General features: G+C 33.7%; 2 protein-coding genes across 10 annotated transcripts in view; both read right to left on the bottom strand.

Moving 5' to 3' along the window:
* Mxd (MAX dimerization protein) overlaps window positions 1-20,709 on the bottom strand; it is a 45,750-nt gene extending 25,041 nt beyond the window's left edge. The window contains exons 1-4 of one of the 9 annotated variants that reach the window (XM_018539318.1): window positions 20,657-20,709; window positions 16,365-17,489; window positions 12,817-12,910; window positions 12,135-12,164 (exon numbers count right to left, since the gene is read on the bottom strand). In XM_018539318.1, coding sequence (XP_018394820.1) covers window positions 12,135-12,164; window positions 12,817-12,910; window positions 16,365-16,419 — 179 coding nt within the window. In that variant the 5' untranslated portion in view covers window positions 16,420-17,489; window positions 20,657-20,709. The other 8 variants (XM_018539310.1, XM_018539313.1, XM_018539311.1 and 5 more) reach the window with 8 other exon arrangements.
* A 1,477-nt stretch (window positions 20,710-22,186) lies between these two features.
* On the bottom strand, window positions 22,187-24,207 carry LOC108773483 (DALR anticodon-binding domain-containing protein 3). The gene is made up of 5 exons (XM_018539304.1): window positions 23,944-24,207; window positions 23,096-23,729; window positions 22,755-22,888; window positions 22,375-22,542; window positions 22,187-22,306 (listed from the first exon to the last, which is right to left on the bottom strand). Exons 1-5 carry the CDS (start codon window positions 24,205-24,207, stop codon window positions 22,187-22,189), a joined length of 1,320 nt encoding a protein of 439 aa, XP_018394806.1.
* Window positions 24,208-25,199: the final 992 nt, after the last annotated feature.

Genomic DNA, 25,199 nt, shown 5'->3' with positions numbered 1-25,199 from the left:
AGAACTACTCGGTACTCTCAAAAAAATTTTCAAAGATTTCCACTATTTTTTTTAAACTTTATTATATTTCAAAAATGTTTTTTATGTATCAAGAACTCTAGGTATTCACAAAATAGTTCTGTTAAGCTGATCAGAACTATGCGACCTTAAATTTCGTTAAAAAGTTAGCACGTCATTTTTAAAAAAATATTAAAAAATGATTATTAAGCGCATATGTCATTAAAAATCATAGAGAACTCTTCGTATCGTCAAAAAGAAGCAGGAATTATCATCAGAACTATTATATCTAAAAATTAATTTTTCAAAAATTTATAATTTTTTTTTTACTAACACACTCCTTGCGCGCGCTACACGCGCGCGATAGTCCATTGTGCTCTTTTTAAATATTATGAATTATGTTTCTTTGAAACTTGTTTTGAAATCAATAACTCCTCGAATTCCTACTAATACAAAATTTCCCTGAAATTTGAAAACCTTTAGAATTTCATTATTGTTTTCGATCGCCACATTAATTCTACCATTTTAATAAACAATATTTAGATTATTTTTTTATTCAACGTTTATATCGAAAAATTCGACCCACAGTGTAGTTGTGCTGGTTCGCGTACAAGAGTAAAGTACATTAAAGCAATTAATTGACGGGATCATTTTGATCTCAAAATGTTTCTAGAATTATTTGCTCCAAGAATATCCAGAATCCGATATTTTGATCATCTTTTACGTCGAAAAATTCGACCCACAATGTGGCTGTGCTGGGTAGCGTACAAGAGTAAAGTACATTAAAGCAATCAATTGCCGGGATCATTTTGGTCTCAAAATGTTTCTAGAATTATTTGCTCTAAGAATATCCAGAATCCGATATTTTGCTCATCGTTTACGTCGAAAAATTCGACCCACAGTGTGGCTGTGCTGGGTCGCGAACAAGAGTAAAGTACATTAAAGCAATCAATTGCCAGGATCATTTTGGTCTCAAAATGTTTCTAGAATTATTTGCTCTAAGAATATCCAGAATCCGATTTTTTTTGCTCATCGTTTATGTCGAAGGATTCGATCCACAGTGTGGCTGTGCTGACTTAAAGTTGGCACGTCCATCCATTTTTCAAAGAAAAATAGCAGCAAGTGAAAAATCAAGTACATATTCTTCAAGGGCTTTTTTTTGCTAATTTAAATTCTACTTTAAAAACACTAAAACCAAAATCCCCCTTATATTCCATCCGCCAGATTGACGAAAACAGATTTTAGAAGACTGAATCAAAACGGAAAATGAGTAGTGCAGCAGGGGGACGGAGCGACATTGCCTCACTTTCCTAGCTCTTACTCCCAAACGAATGCGTGTCCCATTAAGTCCTTTTAGAGTAACAAAGTAGAGACCTGGAGCTACATTTTGAGCTATATTAAAAGAAAATTGAGAGCGGCCACCATTTTAGGCGCTCCACCATTTTGAAAAGTTCAAAACTGAAAAACATCATCGTAAACCGGTCTGATCAAAAAAAGAATATTCTTACGTGGAAGAGCGTTCAATTTTCTATAAGAATACGTCTGCACTTTATTTTCAAAATTGCCTTTCATGCCCACTAACGACAAGCGAAAAGAGCGCTGCAACGAGAAAGCCCAAAAATTGACGGTTCTACAGTTCGGTAACCAGTTGGCCTACAGGTATATTATTTGGCATAGAGTCTTTATTCATCAAACTGTTCAAGTTCACGCAATATGAACGAAATCCATGGAACTTCGCAAAATGGGTGGCCCACCTGGCGTGGAATGTCCCATATATATTATATTCTTGAACTCTTTAAAAAAATCTATACAATATATATGTCACTACTTTAGACTCTGCTATATTCTATTGCAGACGATCAACTTATGTATCATTTCACAAATTTAAAGCAAGGTTGTGGACCTAAGTTTACGCATGGATTAAGGGTAGCGCACAGACGACGTGCGTGACACAGCGTATGAGTGTGTACATTATTATTTTACTATTTTGATAAAGATTTTATAAAATCTATACGTATCTAAATATTATAATATTTTGAATACAACTTGCTTACTTAAGAAGAAAACATTATCTAATCGACATCGCCGAAGAAATGACTGGAAGTAAAATAGTAGATTAGACAACTCATATTTTAATTTATTTAAATCGGCCCTTTTAAGGGTCACAAACATTTTTAAATTGTTGGAACAATGATTTTGTATCAAAATTATTCATAAATTGTCTAATCTATATTATATTTTACTTTCAGTCATTTCTTCGGTGGCACCGATTAGAAAATTTTCTCTTTTTAAATAAATTGTATTCAAAATAGTAATATTTAGACATCATGTATTTTTATAAAATTTTTATCAAAATAGTAAAATGACGTACATCAACTTAAAATTATTTTTATTTAAAAAATACTGTTTGAACACAATTTTGCCAAAGGAAAAAGTTAATTGCTTCTTCTGGCACGTCTTCTGCAATCATGCTCTACAATCCATGTCCGCGAATTCTGGGACACTCTGTATATATTCTTTAAATTTAAATTTTTAATTTCAATATAACTAAATTAATATAAACTTAACTTAATGTTTTGTGATAAAAAAAAGATATAAAATATCTGTGTGCAATCGGATAGAATAGCCAAACAAATTAAATAAAAAATTATCTAACAATAAGCAATATTAAATTCGAATTTTAACACTGCATTGTTCAAACACCGGAAAATTTCGAGTAAAGATTTGATGGACGCGTCGTGAAAATCTGAACTAGAAAGAAAGAAAAAAAAGGGGCCATCACAAAAGGTTACGACGTGCGGCACGATCTCGCGGAAAGGAAAGGAAGAAGAAAAGGAAAAAAGAAGTGGTAGAATGGCCGACACTCTGCTCGGATACCAGTTGGCACAATCTATTAAACGCGATCTTTGCTAGACACGACCTACACAACCGCCGGGAAGAAAAAAATGAAAAAAGACCAATCGCCATCCCAAATGCCGAGAATCCACACCGGAACAAGAACGAAAGCAAATAAAAAATCTGCGAACATTGACCCTTTCTATATCCGATAGCAGAGCGTTCGTAACTTCTCAAATGTTGACAGTTGATATTTTTAAACACGATAAGCTCAATTATCAGAAACTTTATATATGTAATTTTTGAATTTTTAAAAACAGACATTTAACGTTATAGTTGATTTCAAAATCGTGCAGTATACGAATGTATGAATTTCTCATATTTTTTCATAAATTTAACTTAAAAAAATCATTAACACGTAGCGCGCAAGAATAAAATATACTCGAATAATATCTACATCAAAGGAAAAATTTACATAAAACTACAAAAAATGTGATATAAATATATCATTTGCGAAAAAGTAATCCCGCAATCATAGCAATGGATACGTGTTACTAAAATCTCTTAGAGAAGCTGAAATTTTTTATTGACAAGAAATTGTTTCTTAAGGATGCGATTCACACCGGACCTGCCAACGTGTTTCCTTCCAATCTTCTCGTATTTCTTCTACAAGAGTCCCTTTCTAAGACGAACCCACGGACAAGTCGTGATCTCGACGTTCCTGCTGGCTTCGCAGGACTTGATCGTTAAGGAAGCGAGCGGGACAGCAGGAGAGAAAGGAAGGAGAAATCCCCAAAGTGCACCTCCGTTCTAAATCCTGAGACTCCTGCCCCATAGAATTAGGTGGAGGACCTTCACGGTAGAAGTTGGGGTTTTCTTCCTGAAGGTTCAATTCCTTTCAGCGATAGGGGTATATCCCCGAAGACGACGTCGTTCACATTGCGGTGAAGAAGGAGCGGGATGATAAGGAGAAGATGGAGGATAAGGAAAAAGGGGATTTATCCAATAGCTGATCCCAAATGTCCCTAACGAGCACAATAGGTCAGGTATTGCATAAGCTTTCGCTGACTCGACTCGCACTTCTCAAGCACGATTCGTTCGCAATAAAAAGTGCGGAAAACAAGTTATATGATCCGACCGTCTTATTCAAAATATGATTATTTGAGTATCACTTTATAGACACCGACGTGTCTACAAAAAGTTATTTCGTATCATATTACATCTTTCAACGAATAAAGAACTAAACATGCGAAAAGCAAAACAACACAATGAAAAAGAAACACCAGACATAAAATAAAAATGTCACTGTTTTTTTTTCGTTGCATGATCGTTATCTTTCCATTGATATATCTGGATAAGAAACAGATAACAGGTTTAATAAATATAATTTTTCTTTTTTTCCTCATTCAGAATGACGTGCTCAAAAAGTTTGGGTTGTTTTCTTGTGGGACACCCAATATGCATGACGAGCGAACGTTCGATTTCCCTTCATCGTGTCCTCACTTCCGGATGGAAATGGAAGCGAGGTCGATCGAATTGGTTCTCGTGCAGGGAATCAGTACGAGGAACTATTCCAGAATCGCACGGCTTGGACGACCTCCACCTTGAAATCACAATCAGAAGCGCGATTCGCTTATCAAATCTACCGCATCTGATCAATGATAAGCGCTGAATTATATGATAATTGCGCCAGAACATCGTGATGACTAGTGGAAACGATATCTTATTTGTCGTATTATTTCTGTTTGCCGCAGCTCTTTAATAGAGATAATGAAAAATCTATTGTTTATACGTAATAGTTTGTTTTATATCTAGATAGATCAAACAGAAAGTTGGTGTAAGATTTAACTCGTTGGTAAACAACGAGAAATTAGAAGGTTATTATAAATATTCAACGGAAAAATTTCAAGCTTCATGAACATGAGGCGTAAGGTATTGTTAAAATGTTACTGTCTTGTACATACAATAATTCAAGTAATTTACATGTAATTAGTATGGATATTAAGTGCAAAATACGGAATGTGCTGCACAACTTGCAATTGTAATTTTAACCAATCCCCCATTTGCAATCAAATTTCCTTAAAGAGTGAGTGCAAGAAAATTAGTTGATTATACATAGCAACTATATAATTTTTTACAATACATGCTTTTATAGATAAGGGTTAAATTTGTTTTTTATTAAAGTTCACACCAAAATAAGTAATATGATTTTCTCGTCTATTCTTTTTCATCACAAAATAATTTATAAAAACTCTTTCACAGTTATTTATTACTTCAGAATCGTCGCTTTTTGTTAAAATGTCAAGGACAAAACAAGAATAGATTACATATTAATAGATTTGTAGTTCATATTAAAAAAAGCATTTCAAAATCAGTAGAATTACAAGAATTCGTATGTAAAAAAAAGGATTCAGGACACCTCAAACAATTCGCAAGGTATAATTAATGTTACATTGTTATCTTGTCATTTTGCCAATGTCTTTCTTTCTTACCCTCTTTTCCACATTTCACTGCCCCTTCCCTCTCTATTCGACCACGAACCGACCTCCAATCACCCTCCAAACCGTCAATGTAACTCAAGTTCCTCGAAAATTACGGGAAACCAATCAGCGTCGAAATGTGCTCTCGCCGGTTTTCGCTGTTTCTCTCTGTCCCTCCTGTTTGAATTACGTCCAACAGGTATGCACCTGAGTAGTATTATTGCTATAATAATTGTCTTGCTCTTGTGACAATCCAGTCATCTTAACCAGAAGCACAAATCTTTTCCTAGTAAAACTAATTTCTCATCAAATTTGCATAAAATTCTGCACACAAACTGATATATCGTTGCATGTAAAACGATATACTTTGAAAATATCAGCTGTACATATGAATAACAATAAAATATCAGATATCATGTTAAAGTGATGATTCTTTAAAAAAAAAATCGTACATTTTCAATTTTGGTGTAACGTTTTAATTACAGTGAATTTTTGAAAACGTAAAATATTGGAAAACTCGTACAACGTCTCTCTATAAATTTGAAGTCGCACAGAGCGAAAGTGTTCAAGACGTGTGGAATGGCAATGCAAGAGAACGCGCACATGATAATAATTCAATGCGATGTAAGGACTCTCCGCTAGTCATGACAGAAAACGATCTCTTCCAAGTATAGGTATAGTAGGAAGGCGTCGAAGTAATTGGAGTGAAATGAAAAATGGGTAATTAAAGTACGTGCAACACACGTCAGTTCTTGACTCGCATATCTGTTTACAGCTGGTCCGGACTCGATACTGACACGAAGTCATACAGACATATAAGAACCAAGCGAATCTGATTTTCAGCGAGATAACCAACAATTTCAACCGCATAAAAATTTCGAAAGAAGAAGGAATCGACATTTTCCGATCTCGTTAAAAAATCAATTTTAATTTTATTATTATCTTTATTATTTTCTAAATATCACAACAAATAAAAATGTCCATATCGATTCATGCATCCTATAGATGTATGAAATCTTAAACTTCAATCTACCAAAAGTAAAAAAAACGAAAATGCAAAAACTAGTTTCTCAATATCTGAAAATCTAAACGACACGCATCCTTTAATTGGGGAATTATTTTGATAAATTGCGTCTAATAATGGATCATGTGTTTATTGTCTCTATAGTGTAGGTTACTTTTAAAAAAACGCGCGAAAACATTGCTACTAACAATACCGATTTGACGTATCGTCAAAGTTAAATTTTCAATTTATACGACTGTTCACCATCAATACGACATTAATCGAATATTTACGTACGTAATTATATTATTATTGTGCGTATGTAATCTGAACAAGAATGAGAATCACTGTTCAGGGCTCAAGGTGAACGAGCTTCAAAGTGGCAATGGTGAACTGCGCAGAGACGTCGAGACAAGCGAAGGGTCCGCGGGCCCTAATGCTCGCGTCGTTCTTACGCGAGTAGCACGTGAAACACTTCTACACTCTCAATTTTCCTCGCCACTTCAGCTATATCAGAATAATTAACTCGTTAATTTGTGTGAATTTATAATCACATTCTCAAGGAAATAATGTATGTGACAAAATACATAAAATTGGAGATTAAAACCTACAAGATTAAAAGAAATACAAATCAAGAGAGAGCATGTTTTTAATAATCCGGTACTTGGGTGAAAAACTTTATATGCTCGTACATTAATAATCATTTTTCTACATCAACTTATCGACTTTCTCAAAATGTAAAATTTATATAGAAACTTTAAAATATTATACTTACATATAAGCCAATTTTACAATTATGAAAAGTATGACTATATCAATTACCTTCTTATAAATTTAATATAATTTAGAAAGTCATGAAAACTTCACAAAAATGAAAATATATCTCGTGAAAGAATCGCTTTAACGGGATTTGTGTGCAATACTTGATTATTGAGAGATGTTTATTTTATGAGAGCGTATCACAAAACTAACACACTATCGAAATCCGACGTTCCATATGCAACGATTCGATATATAACGCTTGTAACCAAGGTCGGTCGATGCTCTAAACAACGTGTCGAGCATCTCCCTGTCTCCCCAACGTTAGAGAATGAAAGGAGGTGCACAGGGTGCACGCTCCGCCGAGTCGTCCTTGACCCCGAAGTCAACCCGCATCCTGCTCCGTGCATCTCGCGAAGGATATATCCCGCGCGTCTGCGCACGTATCAATTCTGATTAAATTATTCAGCCCTCTTTTACAATGTACCACCTGTCCAAAGTGTGCTCGATGCCGAACAAAATTTCTACCCCAAAAGATAGGACGTTGGCTATTTATTCATGGCGTAATGGCTTCAGGGCTAGGTATACCTATACCTAATCAATAAGCTTAGACACATGTTAACTATGTTAAATTTTTTAGCTCTTTAAACACGACGATACTACACGTAAATAACACGAACATTTATCGACTTGAACCTTTGCCCTGTAATAACTTGAGCAGCATCCGATACGATAGGATTTCTTTAATCAATCGACCCGCCTATTTGCGCGTCGAGGTCTTTATTTAACATTTCTCTTATCATCACTCATCTCCTTCCTTCAGCTTTGCATGAAAAATAATACAGATTTATTTAAATACTTAACACGTATCTTCAAGTTCACAATTTGCGATAACTCCGGTAATGCCACAATTTTTAATATTACTTTTGTTTTTAAATTAAGATATTAATTTTTAATTGGCATTATAATAATTAAAAAGACGTGTGAACTTTTAAAAGCGGTAATCATAAGAACTATTTATTTAATAATTTAATGGACTGTTTTTTTAATTTTAACTATTTTAATTACGTAATTTAATAGTTTTTGTAATTTACTGCTAATTATACTAACAGTAATCAATAATTACCATTTATCAAATCCCTTTTATATCTAACTTCTATTAATTTATAAAATTTTATTATATCAATATTATGTTATTTATATATATACATATTACCCTTTGCATAATAGTATTTGATACTAAGTACAAATAACATTTTAAGCATATTCTTATAAGAATCTTATTAAGTGTAACATTTTAAAATATTTTTCAAAAGTTATATAATATTAAATAATATTTCTAAAATATTAATGAATGGTTATATGTTCACTTCTAATATATTATATAACTATAAAGAGTAACATTACTTATTTAAGTAATAATAATGTTACTTTTGCATTTATTAATGTTAGTGTAATATTGTATGATACTACAAAGTATTATATTATTTACTTTAAAATATTTGTAAAATTGTTACCCCAGTTTTAGATTACGTTTAAAGACTAAAAATGATCTTGGAGCGCAGTTATACGCGCGCGCGCGCGTGTGTGTGTGTGTGTGTGTATGTGTGTGTGTGTAGAACTGGCGGTGTACATAAAATCACATCGAAACATTATTTAAGCGCTACCAAAATGTAACATAGACCGGTGGACCTTTTCATTACTTATTGTAAATTTAAATAGCACTTAAATAAAAATAATTAATACTAATCAATATTTTAATAATATTCCAGGGTTAAAAGGCATAATGCTAAAGATATTATATAAAGTGGACACATAACATAGAATATTCCCACAATATATTATGTGCTTGTAGGACCATTATTAATTAATAAATTATTAAATAAATATATATTTATAAATTTATATTGTTATTCAATATAATAAATTTATTAATTAAAAAACAAGAAAATAGATGTAACTAATAACGTAAAATATGTAAATAATATAATATCGATAAAATTTTATAATTTAATAGAACTAAATATAGATGAGATATAACCATCGATTAAAATAAAGAATTTGATAAAATTCTTTCACATTCTCATAATATGTATTGTGAACATAAAGAGATTATGCTATAACCAGTCGAGAAAGGTTCAAGCCGAAACTATGAAAAACCGTAGGAAGACTAACAGGGAACTGAACCGGAAGTTGGCTATCTCGCGGCGGCAGCAACGGCACAAAGGGTGGCACTTAAAAATTCAATGCATTTCAAATGGGCCAGAGATCCGTCCTCAGGCGCCGCGAGCGGCGCCATTTTCACTCGCACTGGTGCAGCCATTTGTCGAGCTTTCGTTTTCCGGCTGACCTGATGTCTTCTCCCTACACGTTTGAGGAAACCCCGCTATTCTATGTAATGACTCGTACAAATAACACGTAGTCGATCGATTATTTATCACTTTTGTTCGTTAATCAGATCGATAATACTGACAGATTATTACACTGATATTGTAAAGTGCTAATTTAACATTAATTAACTTCAAATCAAAGTTACTTTGATACTTTCAGTTCTTTATTTTATTCGATTCTTCTTTTCAATTTTTTATAACAACTTTTCAAATTTTTATTTCTTAAATTAATTCAAACAATTTATATTAATTTTTTTTCAAACATAAAAAATATCAATTACATATTTATATTTCATTTTTTGAAATATATAATATATTTGACGTATATTTTTATATTTCATTTTCTCAATTTTTGAAATTCGCGAAATCAGTCAATGACCTCCTCTAATCATTTGTAAAGTAAACGAAAGATAATAATTACGGTAAACACACGAAAGCAGCAAAATGTTATCTTAAATCTTTGACGAAGTTCAAACTTCAAGTTTGTTTACAGTATCTAAAAAGAAACAACGCTTATAATTACGTTTAATTAACATAATTAAGTTAATTAACAAGTTGGAACAACTGATTGGAATATTTTTTTTGTGATAACATTTTACATTATATTTTTATAAACCGATGCAAGCCGTTATAAACAGAAATCGAAAGAACAGAACAAAAAACTAGATCGTGAATCGTTTTCGTAATGCGACCGAGAGATCATCGATCGTAATATAATCTTAACCGTGGTCTTTAATGCGCAGTACTATTTGGGCCGCCATGGATTTATTTCCGCCGCTCGCCGCGCGCCAAATTTAGGACAGTATGCCATTGGCTTCCGCGTTTTGTATGCTGCGTAAGTATGCTTGTCACACGCGCTGCATACTTACGCAGCGCTTGCACCAACCGCCATTGATACAGACGCGTAAACAACACCGGCTGACAAAATTTAATTTTATCTTCATCGAAAAAATAACACAAAAATAGAGAATACTAATTCTAACTCTAAACTATTTTAATCTTAAAAAAATACCAAGTACACGTATATACGTATAAAAATATTGATGTTTGAAAACATAAATACTAATGTACGTATAAATACATAAATATATTAACTAGATATTTTCCTACAAGTATAGATATTTCCATGTTTTATAAATATTAAATAATTATATACAAAAACTTTATTTTTCATAAAAAATATGCCTTGATAATAAAGTATTTTGCAGCAATGAAATAATGCAATTTCTTTATAAAGTAATGTCAAAATTTCTCTTCACGTTCTTTCACGCCACAATAAATTCATGACAATGTAGAAAATTGGAAAATTCGTACAATATTACTTTACCTTTTTAAAATATAAAATATGACATTATAGAAATATATAGTTAGTGGTATAAATTTTACATTTTGGAAGATTCGTATCATTTTAAAGGAACTAAATATTACGTAATTTCATGTATATATGTATAATAAACTACACGTAATCAAAGAAATAAACGAATTAGAACAAGTTAAAATTGTTTTAAAGATTATTTGGTAAAAAAAATTTGCATTTCATAGGATATATGAAAGGAGAGACGGATACACTTCCTTACATATATTTTAATAATATTTATATACTTTAGATACAAGATTATAACTGTATACCATAATATTTCCTCTTTTAATTTTTATTCACATATTATTTATTTAAAAAATTTAAAAACTTCCAGAAAACGTTGGCGCACTATAAGCATTTCGAGAAAAGGGGGGTTAAACTCGCTAGTCAGCATAAAGAGAAAAAGAGGGTAGAAGGGGTGTTCTAAAGAATGAGAGAGAAAGCGAGATAGTCGCAGGCGGACTATCGATTTTTTTTATACCCAAGCAGCCTATGTGCGAATAGTGGTCACATTGGGAAGAGGGATCACAGAGGGGGAGAGAAAGTTACACAAGGGCTGGCGTGACACAGAAACGGCCAATGTAAAAACCCGCTGCTCTTTGTTACATCCCATATCTGTGTTACATAACGTAATAACGTGTATTTGTTAAGTATATTTTCTTTTTATCTTTGGTTCTTCAAACTATAACATTATAGTTTGAAGTTAAAAGCGTCCCGGATAGTTATCTTCCCACCTCCATCTTTTCTGCCCACGTGAAACGCACGCATTGGTCGCCGCTGGTATATTCATTTTTTGTTTTCAAAAGAATTAATTTCAGAAAGGTTATAATATCACATTAAATGTTTTATATATTTATTCCGGTTTATTTCCGACGGACTTTAACCTTGCACGGATTTATATCTCCAATAAATTATAATTTTATTTATTCTTATTCACGCGAAACAAATTATTTTCATAAATTTAATTTATAAATTTACTTATGGCATATAAATTTAATTAATTCGTATAAATGCGAATTTATCATTCAAAACGATGTCTTTATCTTTAATATCGCTTATTTCTGACAAATGTTTAAATTAAGCATTTAAAAAAGAAATTATTTCACTAATATAATACTAATTAACAGGTTTATCAAATTACTAAAATAATTTGTTTTTAAAAACATAACTTTTTTCGACTTATGTAATTATATTTAATATTATAATTATTATTATAATTTTTCTATCTTGTTTGTGTTACTATAATAATATATATAATTTTTAAATACAATATATAAAATCATTTATATTATAAATTTTAAAACACTCACCTATTTTTCTCCAACTCATTATGAGTCGTTCTGGAAACAAAAAAAAGTATTCTTCACATTTTGCAAAAATGAGCAATTCAAATTACGACAATAATATTTCTTTTTCCAGATATAAAAAAAGAAAATCGAAAAAACACAGAGATTTATTATATAAAAGATATTGCAAAATTTTCAGCTACAAATAATTCGGAATAACAATTGAGACTTGCAATAGTATGTGTAGCAATAATATTATTTGTATTCGATTCTAAATCATGAGCGATTAAACTACCAATTGATAATATTTTGGATTGTTGCACACGAATAGTTGTATTCTGAAAGTTGCAATTTTATATATAGAATGCTTTTATAAAATAAATTGTCTCTTTATAATCGAATATACCTTGTCGAAGTAATATAATACTTCTATTGAGGTACATTTCAGTTTTTGCGAAATATTTGCAATATTTCAAATTGCAGCAAATGTAAAAAATTAATAATTTAAATAACATTTTCTCTCTCTTTGATTTTAAAATTTAATATGAGACTGTTATAGAAATTACTAATAGTAGTCTAAATTGTACATTTAAAAAGATTCATACTAATGCGATGTAAGATTAAAAATATATCTTTAATTTTTAAAAAATTCGCGTGTAAATTTCTATGTGTCGTTTCACACAAAGATATTTTAGCAGACACGAACCTGCTGCCTTGGGACTTTTTCGTCTTTGGCCTCTTTGTAATCGTCCGCATATCATCGGGTATTGGCATCGTTGAAGCATAGCCATGTTCAGCTTCTGTAATCAAAAACGATAAATCAATAAGTAGAACATAATTATATATTTATATGTTATACAAATTATTATATACAGCGTCACGAAGCGTTGGTGGCCTAATTTTCGTATGCTATAGCGCGCTCAAAATAAGTTCAAAATAAATCCAATCCAAAATCATTCGTCTCCAAACTACAATATTAGACATTTCCACTAATAATGTATCGCTGTTTTCAATTGCAAATAATGTTCGTAAGACACAACTTTATCTTTAACGATATTTTCGTATCTTCAAAAGCAGTACATATATTTAGATATACATACGAAGAAAACTCGCGACATGACTCGCAAGAGAATCAGTTTTCGAAGCTTGACAGTTTCGTTAGAGAGCGAATGATGACAGGCGCGATCGACAGTAAGTCACATTTTATTTTCTTAGATCGTTCCACATTTTATTATCGTTTCAGGAAAGTGTCACGTTTGATCGAAGTACAATTGCACTAAGTTATATTTCTTTTCACAAGAAAATAAGCTTTAAACGCGTGAATTTTTAATAAGTGCATACCGTTAAATTAATCAATCCAGTGCTTATCAAACGTACAAACATTAGAAACGTAAATACAATGTTTTTTCTAAAAATAGACATCAAATTAAATCGAGATAAGCAAATGCATCGAGACAAATCGAAATAGACGCATTGGAATAAATTTGTATAAATAGAGGCCGGGATTAAATTAAGACTGACAGACACTCCAAATCAGATAAAAATAGAGACTCTAGAATAAATTTCCATAAATAAAGAGGTCGTGGTTAAATTGAGACAAATCTTAGATCGATATATACTTTCTCGTATTTACTTTCGTCGATTCATTGAAACGTCAGTATTTTAACAAAAATATGCAAAAAGTGTACGTGAAGAAACAATTCATTTCAACGAGCATTTCGCTAATAACATAATCGCTAGTAACGTAGTAATAATTAGTTGAAAATATACAGGTCTAACTATTTCTGTAATGCCATATGCGGTTTCATGGTCATGAGATAATTACGCGAAAACATATCTTTTCTCACTACATTTCTCGAATTTTCGATGATTTAAGGAAAAACGCAAAAAAAAATGAACATACGTCAGGATAGTCACAATTTTCTCATCTTAAAATTCTATAACTTTTCCCTCATTTTCAGACAAAATTTCATGATTTTTTCCTGACGCTTTCAATAAGACTAAAAAATTTTTTGTATTTTTATTCTGATTTGGAAAAACCGTGGAATATTTTATTGAGAGAGAAATTTAACATAACAATATAAATCGCTATTAGTGTTGCTGATGGCCGCTTTCATTGAATTGTTAAATTAATAATATTCCAAAATTGTGTAAGTGTGATGTACGCGTGTTAAATTTCTTTTAACTCAAGACTTTATTTTTAATTTGCTAATATTTACATTGTGAACTGTAATTAGCCGATTCGTTTAATTTGTACTTATAGTAAAAGTAACTGCTTACTAATTAAAAAATTTTTAATTTTGTTATGTGCCATAACCTTTACTGTGTTACATATTATTACTACAGATTTATTATTTTTATTCGTCATACAAACACAGATATATCAAACTGCGAAATGTCACGTCCTGCTTTGAGACAGTTTTGCCACTTTTTGAAATTATCAACGCACTGTGAGAAAAGAAATTGTTCATTTGACTAGATTACTCGTACTTTTTTCTTTTGTTGGAGAATATATAATTTTAAGTTAATAATATATAATACATTAAAAAGACATTGTTCATTTTAACTAAATTAATTTAGTTCGTTTTCACATATATATACATGTAAATAATTGTATATATGCAAATTTTTTACGTTGAAGAATGTACGTATTTAAATCAAATATAATATATATTCGGCTTATATACATATTTTTAATTAAAAAAAAAAAAAATACATATATATACATAAAGACAAACTAAATCAATTTAAGCAAATAAACAATTTTTTTCTCAGTGCAGCCATGCGTAAATAAGGTAAGCCTTGATATAGACGTGCAATTTGACGCGTTTTCATTCTTACGCGCAAACGTTAGTCACGAGACAAAAAGCGACGCTATAGTCAACCGAATATCTTTCACTCTTACGCGGGAAAGCGGGAAGTTGATTGGTCGACGCATCGCTTCTTGCTGCGCGTCATATGTGTGCGTATCATATGTGTAGGGGGGACCCTTTACGATCCCACGTGTGCACGTTGACTCCATTGGAAAACTCCCAATGTGTTACGACGCATGAAGGAATAGACGCGCTCGCGCACGTTGAACGACGTGCGTTGCCGCATGCACGCGGCGCGGCGGCGAGGACATCGCTCTAGTGCGACGCAGCGGCATTATAAGTGGGATGATAAAATGAGATCATCATCGCACCGCGTACGATCCAACGCGAAAACAAAGATAGTCACGATCGGATTACTCGTAAATCGTAACGATTGAATTTTTCGTTCGAAAGAACAGACCGCACGCTGAGAGGAACGCGTCCGATTGTATCGAGAATTTATAATCAACGATCTCAGGAGGTATACAAATCCCGATCTCACAATGGCCGCGTTTCGTAAAACGCACGGTGCATCATTTCATCTTTGTTGTTTACCGAATGTCCAACAAGGATGAACTGAACCGTTCGTGTCATGCGCACAGAAAAATGTCATTCTATTGTTAAGAAAATGACGATACTCGATTGACTTGCTTTCCTTTTTTAAGTAATTATTATTTTTAACAAAAAATATTTTCTTAATGATAATTTTGATATATATTTATATATCACGAGGAAAATTTATATAATGTTATATATAGTGTACTCAAAACAGGCATTTTCTTTTAAAGAATATTATGAAATTGATCGAAGAAGTGACTTTGTATAATAAAGAAATCAAATTTCTTTTTTAGTTTAATATTGTTTATTGAAATACTAAACTCACTAGGATCCAGAATATATTTTGAATAAATTTGATACATTTGTGATACATTGCAAATGTATGAATTTTTGAAATATTTGAAACAAATAATTATTATTTACATGCATAAAACGCAGTCAATAAGGGACATAAAATTCAGAAATGGAGCAATCATTTGGCGACTGTCGCGATAAAAATTTGAAGAACATCCAATTATATCAAAGTCAAAAGTGAATATTTCTAAATGGAGCTCTACTAGATTCAATTAAATTATCCTGAAAAAACCTCAACAGAAACGGAGCAATAATATAGACAATAACGTAGAATTACTCCAAAAATTTCGAAACTTTTTTACATTTATTAAATGAAAAAGAAATTAATCAAATTGTAGTAGCTTTCTGAAATATTCAAATTCTACAAGTTCATCTGTAATCGGTTATTCCACGAAGTTGAAGAATTCGTTCTGCGCAAGGTTGCGATTACTACAAGAGTGGGAGAGAGAGAGAGAGGGAGAAGTAAAAAGCGCGAGAAATTCACACTCACCTCTTTCCCTTCGTTCAATGTACTCGGCGGCTTGTAATAGGGCAGCAATGCTCATATTTCCTCGGTTTGGAGTAATCCTGGCTGCTTCCGTTCGCGCTCGTTCCCCTTTCTTCTGCCGCACGCTCCCGCGCCAACACACGTGCCGAGGACGCACACCCGGGCGTACACAGCCTCACGCACAGCACGCACACAAACACACACACACGACGACGCGCGCGCGCACGTGCGCGGACGACGGGCGCGCAGGCGAGAACGAGGGGGGGGAGGGAGGGAGGGGAATACCGGCGAGATACGTAATCGTGATGTCTTGGGCCGCCGCGCCGCGCCGCGCCGCCTCGGGCGACTTCGCCGCACGTCGGCTACCTTCGGCCGCGTAACTGCGCGCACGAACGCGCACAAGTAAACCAACCGATGACGACACCGACGCACGCCGAACGAGAGAGAGAGAGAGAGAGGAGGAACGTGCACCAATCCGCGCGGACGGCGACAGCGACGACGGCGGCGGGCAACAGCGGCGGCAACCGAGGCCGAGACGGAGAGATATACGCGGAAAGTTTTCTTTCTACACCGCTGCTGCTCCTGTTAGATTCTCCAACGGTCTCTCCCTCGCGATTAAACAACGATCAGTGAATATTTCCAGCGCGGAATCTCTGAAGCGCCTCTCTCCTCAACGTCGATCGTGCGTCGTCTTCGATGGATCCTCTCGCGCGGCTCAATGAATTTTCGTTTCTACCCAAGTTGACTCCCGGCCTTTTTTTCAAATGGACTTCACAGCTTCTCTCTCTCAAATATCCCCCCCTTCGTGTTGGCGAATCGCGTATCCCGTCTATTGATCACTGTCGATCGATCTATATAAGCACTCAGGAATGCATGAATTTTACTCGAGTGCTCCCCGTTTGCAGCGTTCCTCAAGTAAAACGTCAGGAATCCGCGTGGATTTTTTTTTTTTTTTTTTTTATATATATATGTATTATTTTCCTTCTTCACGACGTGCCTCTGCTTCGATCGCGATCGTCTTGGATTCCTTCCTCCTGCAGTTGCCGCGACCGTGCTCTTCTCCTTCTGCTCTCCACTGCTCTTCTTCTTTTCTCACTGCCGTTTCACCACATTTACCCGCCGATTGCACTGCAAATCACAAGAGAAGAACGATTATCACACCACCGTTGCGTCCCTCCACTGAAGCATTCGCGCGAACGTGACTCGTGCCGATTTCGCGTACATACGATTCCCGACATAAATAAACGGCAACTATATACACAACAGTCGCGATACCACCGATACGAAAGTGCCGCGTGAGGTAACTGCGCTTCGAACGCCACCGAGAGAAGCCGATCGCGCGAGCACGCGCACACAGCCAGCCACACGCATGCATACATTGTGCGCGCGCGCGCGCACACACGCGTGACAGGGAGTGAGGGAGGGGAGAAGGAGCAAAACAACGCACGATGAGTGAAAGAGCGCGAGAGGAGAGAACGGAATGAAAGAGAGAATACGCCTACGCGCGGTCGCGTAACGCGAGAAAAATAAACAGCGAATTAAACGGAACAGAGCGCGCGCGCGCGCGCGCGAGAACGACAGAGAAAGAGAGAGAGACGGATAAATATAGAAGGAGCGATAAAGCGAAATTTATTATGCGCCTCGAAATGAGATTACTTATGAATTAAACGGGGGATTTAATTTCTTTGTCGCGTGCTTGCGTCTTTTGGTGGAGATTAACGGATAGGATTTTACGTGTAGTTTTACGTAAGAACGAGAACACGAAATTGCGTTCTTTGTATGCGTGCATCACGTATGCGCAGTTCGAAAAAAAATACACAATTCGATATTTGGAAAAATTGAACTTTCTTCTGCCACAAACGAAACGTAATAAAAGTTTAAATGTTAAAATCTGAGGTATTTCACTTTTTAGATTTATTAAACAAAATGTGAACGTTTCAAAAGTTATGTATTCGAAAATATATACTACTTAATATTTAGAAAAATTGAACGAATTTTGCTGTAAGAAACGAAACGTGGTAAAATTAAATGTTAAATGAAGTATATTCATTTTCAAGATTCATTTTTATATACGAAATTATATATATTACACAATTTAATGTTCGAAAACATAAACTTTTTTTTATCAAAAAAGAAACGCAACAAAGATTTAAATATATGTACACTTCTGAAATTCATTAAGTAAAAAAGACAATTTCATATGTAAAAGAAATTAAGTATTTAAAGAAACACAATTTAATATTTGGAAAAATTAAACTTTCTATATATAATAAAAAATGAAACATAATAAAATTTTAAACGTTAGTCTGAAATATTTATCGTTAAAGTTGAACAAAACAGAAATTTAATGTCATGAACAAGTATAATAAAAAAAACGTTTATTTAAAAGATAGCAAATAATTATTTTTACGTCTACACGTACAGAGAAAGACATAAGATATTTCGAAAACTTATAATAATTTTAAGAATATATTAATTAAAATTTAAAGACATAAAAATAGAAAATTTTTTGCAGGCTTTGATGGATCAAAGATGGATTCGTTAATAAAAGAGAAGAGTGAATCAAGAACTAAATACAAAACAAAATACATAAAAAAAAACAATTTATTTACAAAAGCTCAGCTTAGTCCAGCAGTTTCTACATTAAAAATAAAATAGGTGCGTATTTAGACGTGAGAGGAAAAAAGGCATAAAAATGTGGTTACATCAAGCAGACCTAAAGACAAAAAAAAAAGAGACAAAGAAAATAGAATCTGTTAATATGATCAATAAAAATGTGTAGTTAATGATAAAGCGATTACGACACAAGAATTAGAGGTTAAGTCCATCTAAATAAATTTTTAACGCGATCGATATATATACATATATGAATGCGGTATACAATAAAATAAATATTAAATACGCACAGATGTTTTTCCAGTTTCCTTCAATTCTTAGCGATAAGGCATTAACGTAAAAAAAAAAAAAAAAAACTATTTTCCAAAGTAATTACATGGACTTGTCCGCGAGATATGGCAAACATCGCGCGCCAGTCGATCGAACAAACATTAAAGACATTTACGACATCCGGTGCACGCCGGATATGCCTTCGGTACGAGTTTTTTTTTTTTTTTTTCACGGCGCGTTTTTCTCAACCAAAATTCAAAATCAGTTGTCTCTCGGAGCGAAAAACATCAGGCCGGATACTCCGCCGTATTCGTATAATCTCACGACGGCTCGGAAAAGGTCAGATTTCCGTCTGAACGAGAAAATCGCGCTTGAAGTTAACCGAAAAGCCATCTGTCATCACGATTGAGCACGACGAATGCACACAGGGTAGAAACGAGGAGACAAGGGGGAAGCGCGGGCGGGATCCGTCTCGGATCGCCAGGCGATTTCGAACAAGACTCTCTGTTATTCTCGCACGAGTCACGGACGAAGGGAGGAGGAGGATTCTCTTTCGATTTCGGGCTCGACCTCGGGGGCCTCGCAGCTTATTGTTCACACGAGCCAGGCCGCGCTATCGTTATACGAGGCTGGGCGAGAGGCAACGCGCCAGCTGATAACTCACAAACAAAGGGACAGGCGAGAGCCGCCTTCGCGCAACAACACTTTCTACCCGAACGTCCACTAGAATGCGCCAGCTGAGAATCCCGTCGTCCCCTCGTCGGAGCGCTCCGTACGTCTCTCTCAGGCGCGCGCGCACACGCCACCACATATGCACGAAAATACGTTCACGTATTACATACATTCACGCCCCTGTGTATATTTACGTACGCAAAAACGTACGTATACGCCCGTATATATGCCCTAACATCCGCCCGATGACATTTGGCACGGGTCGCGCGGCGATAAAGGAGGATATACGCAAAGATAGGTGTGAGAGAGAAAAAATAAATGGGGAGAGAAAAAAAGACTGACGGTGTCTCTCTCTTGTGTTTCACTACGTTGTGTGGACGATCAGCACTCTATCCAACACTTAGCGCTCTCTCTCTCTCCCGCACACACATAGGTTTCCCACAGGGGCGGAGGGGCGCACAGCGGTGGCGGGGTGGGAGCAGGCTGATCGGACAACGAACAATACCGTGCGCGAATGGAGAAGGAGCAAACGGCCACGGCGATGAAAATGAGCGGGCGAGGTTAACGCGACGGTTTAAACGGCGACCACGACGTCGTTTCGCGGATGATACGCGGACGAATTATATGTATATATGAACGAACGCACGAACGACCGACCGAGCGAGCGGGCGAGCGACAGCTTGACACCTCCGCGCTTCGCGAGCACTCGCACGCATTTATCGATGTCAAACGCTCACCCTCGGCGGCAGCAGCGCTCCGCATTGACGGCGGCGGCGGCGGCGCGCGCTTACGGCCGCAGCGATTGGTCGGCGCGGCGCGCTTGCCGCCGTCTCCGGCCAATCCACGTTGCCGTAAGAAGCGTCGCCGCGATAGTCGCGTGCCGCCACCAACACCCGCCGGCTGTCACGTGAATCTCATGCCCGAAAACAAAACAAACAGCTGGCCGCCCAGCGTCGCCGCTGTCGTCGTCCTCCACAGCCGAGTGGTGCAGCTGAACGAAGCCGAGCGAGGCCGAACGCGCCCGACTTCTTTCAACTCTCCGTTCACGTTGTTCCGAATGGCTCTTTCAGCGCGCTCAATTGAGAAAATATTGAAATACAAATGAGAATACGTGTAAATTAGAATAGAAAATATTGTCCATCAATACAGGAGGATGTTTCATTTTATACACAATGCGTCATTTATGCCCAGACTCAGTAATCGAAAATAGATTAAAATGGATTAAAATGAAATTTTTATATGTATATTGAGCCCATTAAATCCAAAATTGAATAAAAAGGAACTTTTTTTCTAGTTTTGTTCTTTTTATTTTATTCTTGTTTTTTAGTCGTATCTATTTAGTTCTCATTATTCTGTTCCACTGAATCAAATTAAATAAAAAAAATATCTCTTTGGATTTAATTGGATTCAATTGGATTGAAAAACTACATCTCTCTCTTATTCAGAATTTTGAATTGAACACTATACACAATGCACAGAAAAAGTTTATATTGTGTTTTATTGAAAGCCATAGAAATGTGTTTAGTACAATTCCTGTAAATGTATACAAATTTAGTTTGAAGAAGACTTATTTTAACGTACGCAAATGTGTATTTTTTATAAAATCTGAATCCAATTTAATTTTTATTTCAATCCTTTCTCATTTACTGGATATTCTACCAATGAATTTTAATTCTTAAAATTAGAAAAAGATAAAGAGCTAATTGAACCGACAATGAGATTAACATTAAACTGCATTAGTAGAAACACGTATTAGATCCGGTTTCCGGTACCAGTGTAACTTTAATCTCGATTTTTTCTGTTTAATTTTTCCTAATTTTTATAATTAAAAGAAGATAAAGACTAAATTGAACCAAAATTAAATTCAATCTTATTTACATTGGTAGAACCAGGTCTTGTTCTTCTTGTTCGCCGAATGTTAAATAATAATAATGATGCATTATGCACATTGTGCATGAAACAGAATGCATCCTAGATTAACTTTAATTTTGGTTTAATTTACTCTCTTTATCGTTTTTAATTTTAGAATTAAAGCTAGAGGAAAAAGAGTAGTTACGTGTTACATTTAATCAAGATTAAAATAATTACTTCACGTTGGAATAATAAAAATGAGCATAAAAGATAAATGAGACAAAAATACTACAATTCGAGAAGACATTTTCATACATAAAAATGAAAAGACTTTATATAGTTTTAATCACAAATGTAACACAATTTTATTTATTAAGCTAAATATAAAATTAAGTTTTTCTCCATTATAGATCATTTCACATTCGTGATACCGGTTTGATACCCAAAATGTCCAGGGCGTTTTCAAAGACGATGTGCAATGCACGCAACATATACAATCTGGCAACCATCTTGGGAATCAAATGATTACCTCCTTCCTGAAATTTAAAAAATAATAATTTACATGTAAAAACATGTAAAATATAAGCATAAAGTTTTTTCTTACCGTTAAAATTCTAACTTTTCGATAGTAGACACTGAATTTTTGGCATAATCGTGATAAGAACAGGCATACGACTTGGGGATAAATATTAAAACTTGGCTCACATTTCAGACAATCATTTATCATTTGTGAATATCCGAAGATAAAATTGTATATCAGCTCCCATTCTTCCTATAGACAAATAAATTTTCCTTTAAAAAAATATCAAAATTTCGAATGATTAATGAATTTCATAGTTAGTTTGTTGAATATATAAATGTCGAATTAAAATTAAAGAAATGCTCAATTTTCTATAAAAAAAAAAGAAGATACGTAAATATCACAAAATTAGGAGAAAATATAAAATAATAATCTGTAAAAAAAATACAGAGAATTATACATACTTCTTCTTGTAATTGTGAGAAATCTACATTTTTTATATCTGGTAAACCAGGATAATCCCCACATAATACCTTCTCATTGTATTTTGTTATAATTGTAGCTATCCTGGCAGTGTTGTACAATGCAAATGACGCACCTACAATAATTACAACGTTTTTACTTGGTGTAATTTCTTATTTGTCATACCTGGCGTGCATATTAATCAAATAAAATTAACACTAAGATTTTTCGAATAATAATAAAATCATTTATAATAACAAAACAGATTAAAATAATATTTATTACAAAAAAGTTTATTTCTTAATAATTTACTAATATAGTAATTTACTAATATAAAATATACCTCTGGTATTTGTAATCCTTCTGTCGTCTTCAAAGTTATTATTCCTAATAATAACTGATCGACTTGGCTTCACAGCCATTAATTCAAAAATAATAATGGCATTGGCTAAGTTGCACAGAAATAAATTTTTAGCATCGTTCTTCTCATCTTCAATAAATTTGTGCTCACTTAATTCAGCTAATTGATTCATTTTGTACTGTATATATTGTTCCCATGTAAGACAAATTTCTTTTGAATTTGTTTGGGAATTCTTTACAACACCACAGACATACTTTTTATATCCTTCATCAATTGATCCTTCTGATTTGCTGGTGAACATGTATCTGCCAGCACAATTTTCTCCAGTTGATAACATATGTCCATGTAGACTCAACACCTTGGCAGCAACATTTCTCATTAAACGCAATCTTTGAGTAGTAAGATCTGATTGTCCATCAGACAGAAACTTTAATGTAAATGCTTTACCAGTCGACTTAGCTTTTCCAAATGTCATCCCACACTCGATAGCCATTCTTATACTATTTGTAACGATGTCTCCTCGATTTAGGAACAAGCAGATCCTTTCCTTTTGCAACATGCATCTTTGTATTCTTATTGACCAGTTATTGCTCTTCAATATTAGCTGATTAAAGATCTATTAAAATTTGACCATTATAAATATAACATAATGCTTGATTATCAGATATTTATTTATAAGAACATTTCATGAAGGATAGATTTTCAGCATTTAATAAGCAATAATATGTATGAAGAAAATATATGTAAAAGTATATTGTTAGCATAAATCTCTAGAGTTGGAGTAAGTTAGTTCTAATATAAACTCTCTAATATTGACAATATTTATTCACCTCTTCAGCCACATCCACGTCTGTATTGTCTTTCGTTGCACCATGTGCGTGTGTAAAATGTTGCAGAATGCTTGTGCAACCTTTGGAGCAAGTCAAAAGATCTCTCCATGCTTTGAAATTACACAGAAAATACAGCTCTCCATTTGCCAACAAATTCTCGCTATTTACTTTGATTACAGAAGAATTTTTATATGTATCACCAGTAAAATGGAAGACAACGTTGTCGATAATAGATCTCGTGCAGAAATCAGCCCAGATTTCCATTTAGTACTTTGACGCCAACATCAACATGTGACGATTGGCAGCGAGTGACACCGACACTTGCTATCATATACAGTTTTATGTGCTATTCTTTGTCGCTGCATTATATTGCACTTTCTGCTCTCGAAATGAGATAATTATATAATTAAGCATTAGGAGAGAAAAAGAGAAAAGATTAAAAGTGCAGCTGCCGAGAATATGGCTCTCATATGGTATACATGTATGTGCTTTTAACTGTACTATGTTGCACTTTGTGCACTAAACGAAATAAATATATTCAGATATTGAAAGAAAAATAGGAAAAGGACAATAAAGGATATTGAAAATATTAATAAAATAAGCGGTCTCTAACATTTATAATAAGTCTGCTTATTTTAATTATATTTTTTAAGTTTGTTAAATAGGTTATGTTTTCATATAATGTACTTAGAAAGCAAAGAAAATAACAAAAGGAAAGAATCTCATACACGTATCAATATTTCTTTACATTCAAAAATCTTAAGAAAATATGTGAAAATAATTATCTTTTATTAATTCGGCAAACTGTGTATTTCTTAATAATAAAACATGTCCTATACAGTACAAAATATTCGTAATTTTTTTTTTTAAATATAAATTATTTCAATTAAATATTTCAGAAATATTTTATAACTATTTATAAAAAATATTGCATAAAAATAAAAGAATATATTATATATATATATATATATTTCAAAATTTTTAATTTCCTAAACAAATATATATTTATATTTTAGAAATATTTTATGACAAATTTTTAGAAAATATCTCAAATTTTGCAATGAAATATTTTGGAAATATTTTATGCTATATGTGGAACGCCTCGTAAATAATATAGATATTTCACAACTTAGTTCATCAGAGGGTTTAGATAAAATAACTATAAAATCTAATTCTTGGTAATATAGTTTAATTAAATGTACGTCACATATTTACGTCGCATACTTAATTACAGATTTATATCTTACAAAGTCATC

The sequence above is a fragment of the Cyphomyrmex costatus genome, unplaced genomic scaffold (assembly GCF_001594065.2).
Source record: "Cyphomyrmex costatus isolate MS0001 unplaced genomic scaffold, Ccosl1.0 scaffold21, whole genome shotgun sequence".
Taxonomy (NCBI): domain Eukaryota; kingdom Metazoa; phylum Arthropoda; class Insecta; order Hymenoptera; family Formicidae; genus Cyphomyrmex; species Cyphomyrmex costatus.
The sequence above is the reverse complement of the archived record's forward strand: the minus strand, read 5'-3'. Positions and strand labels throughout refer to the sequence as shown.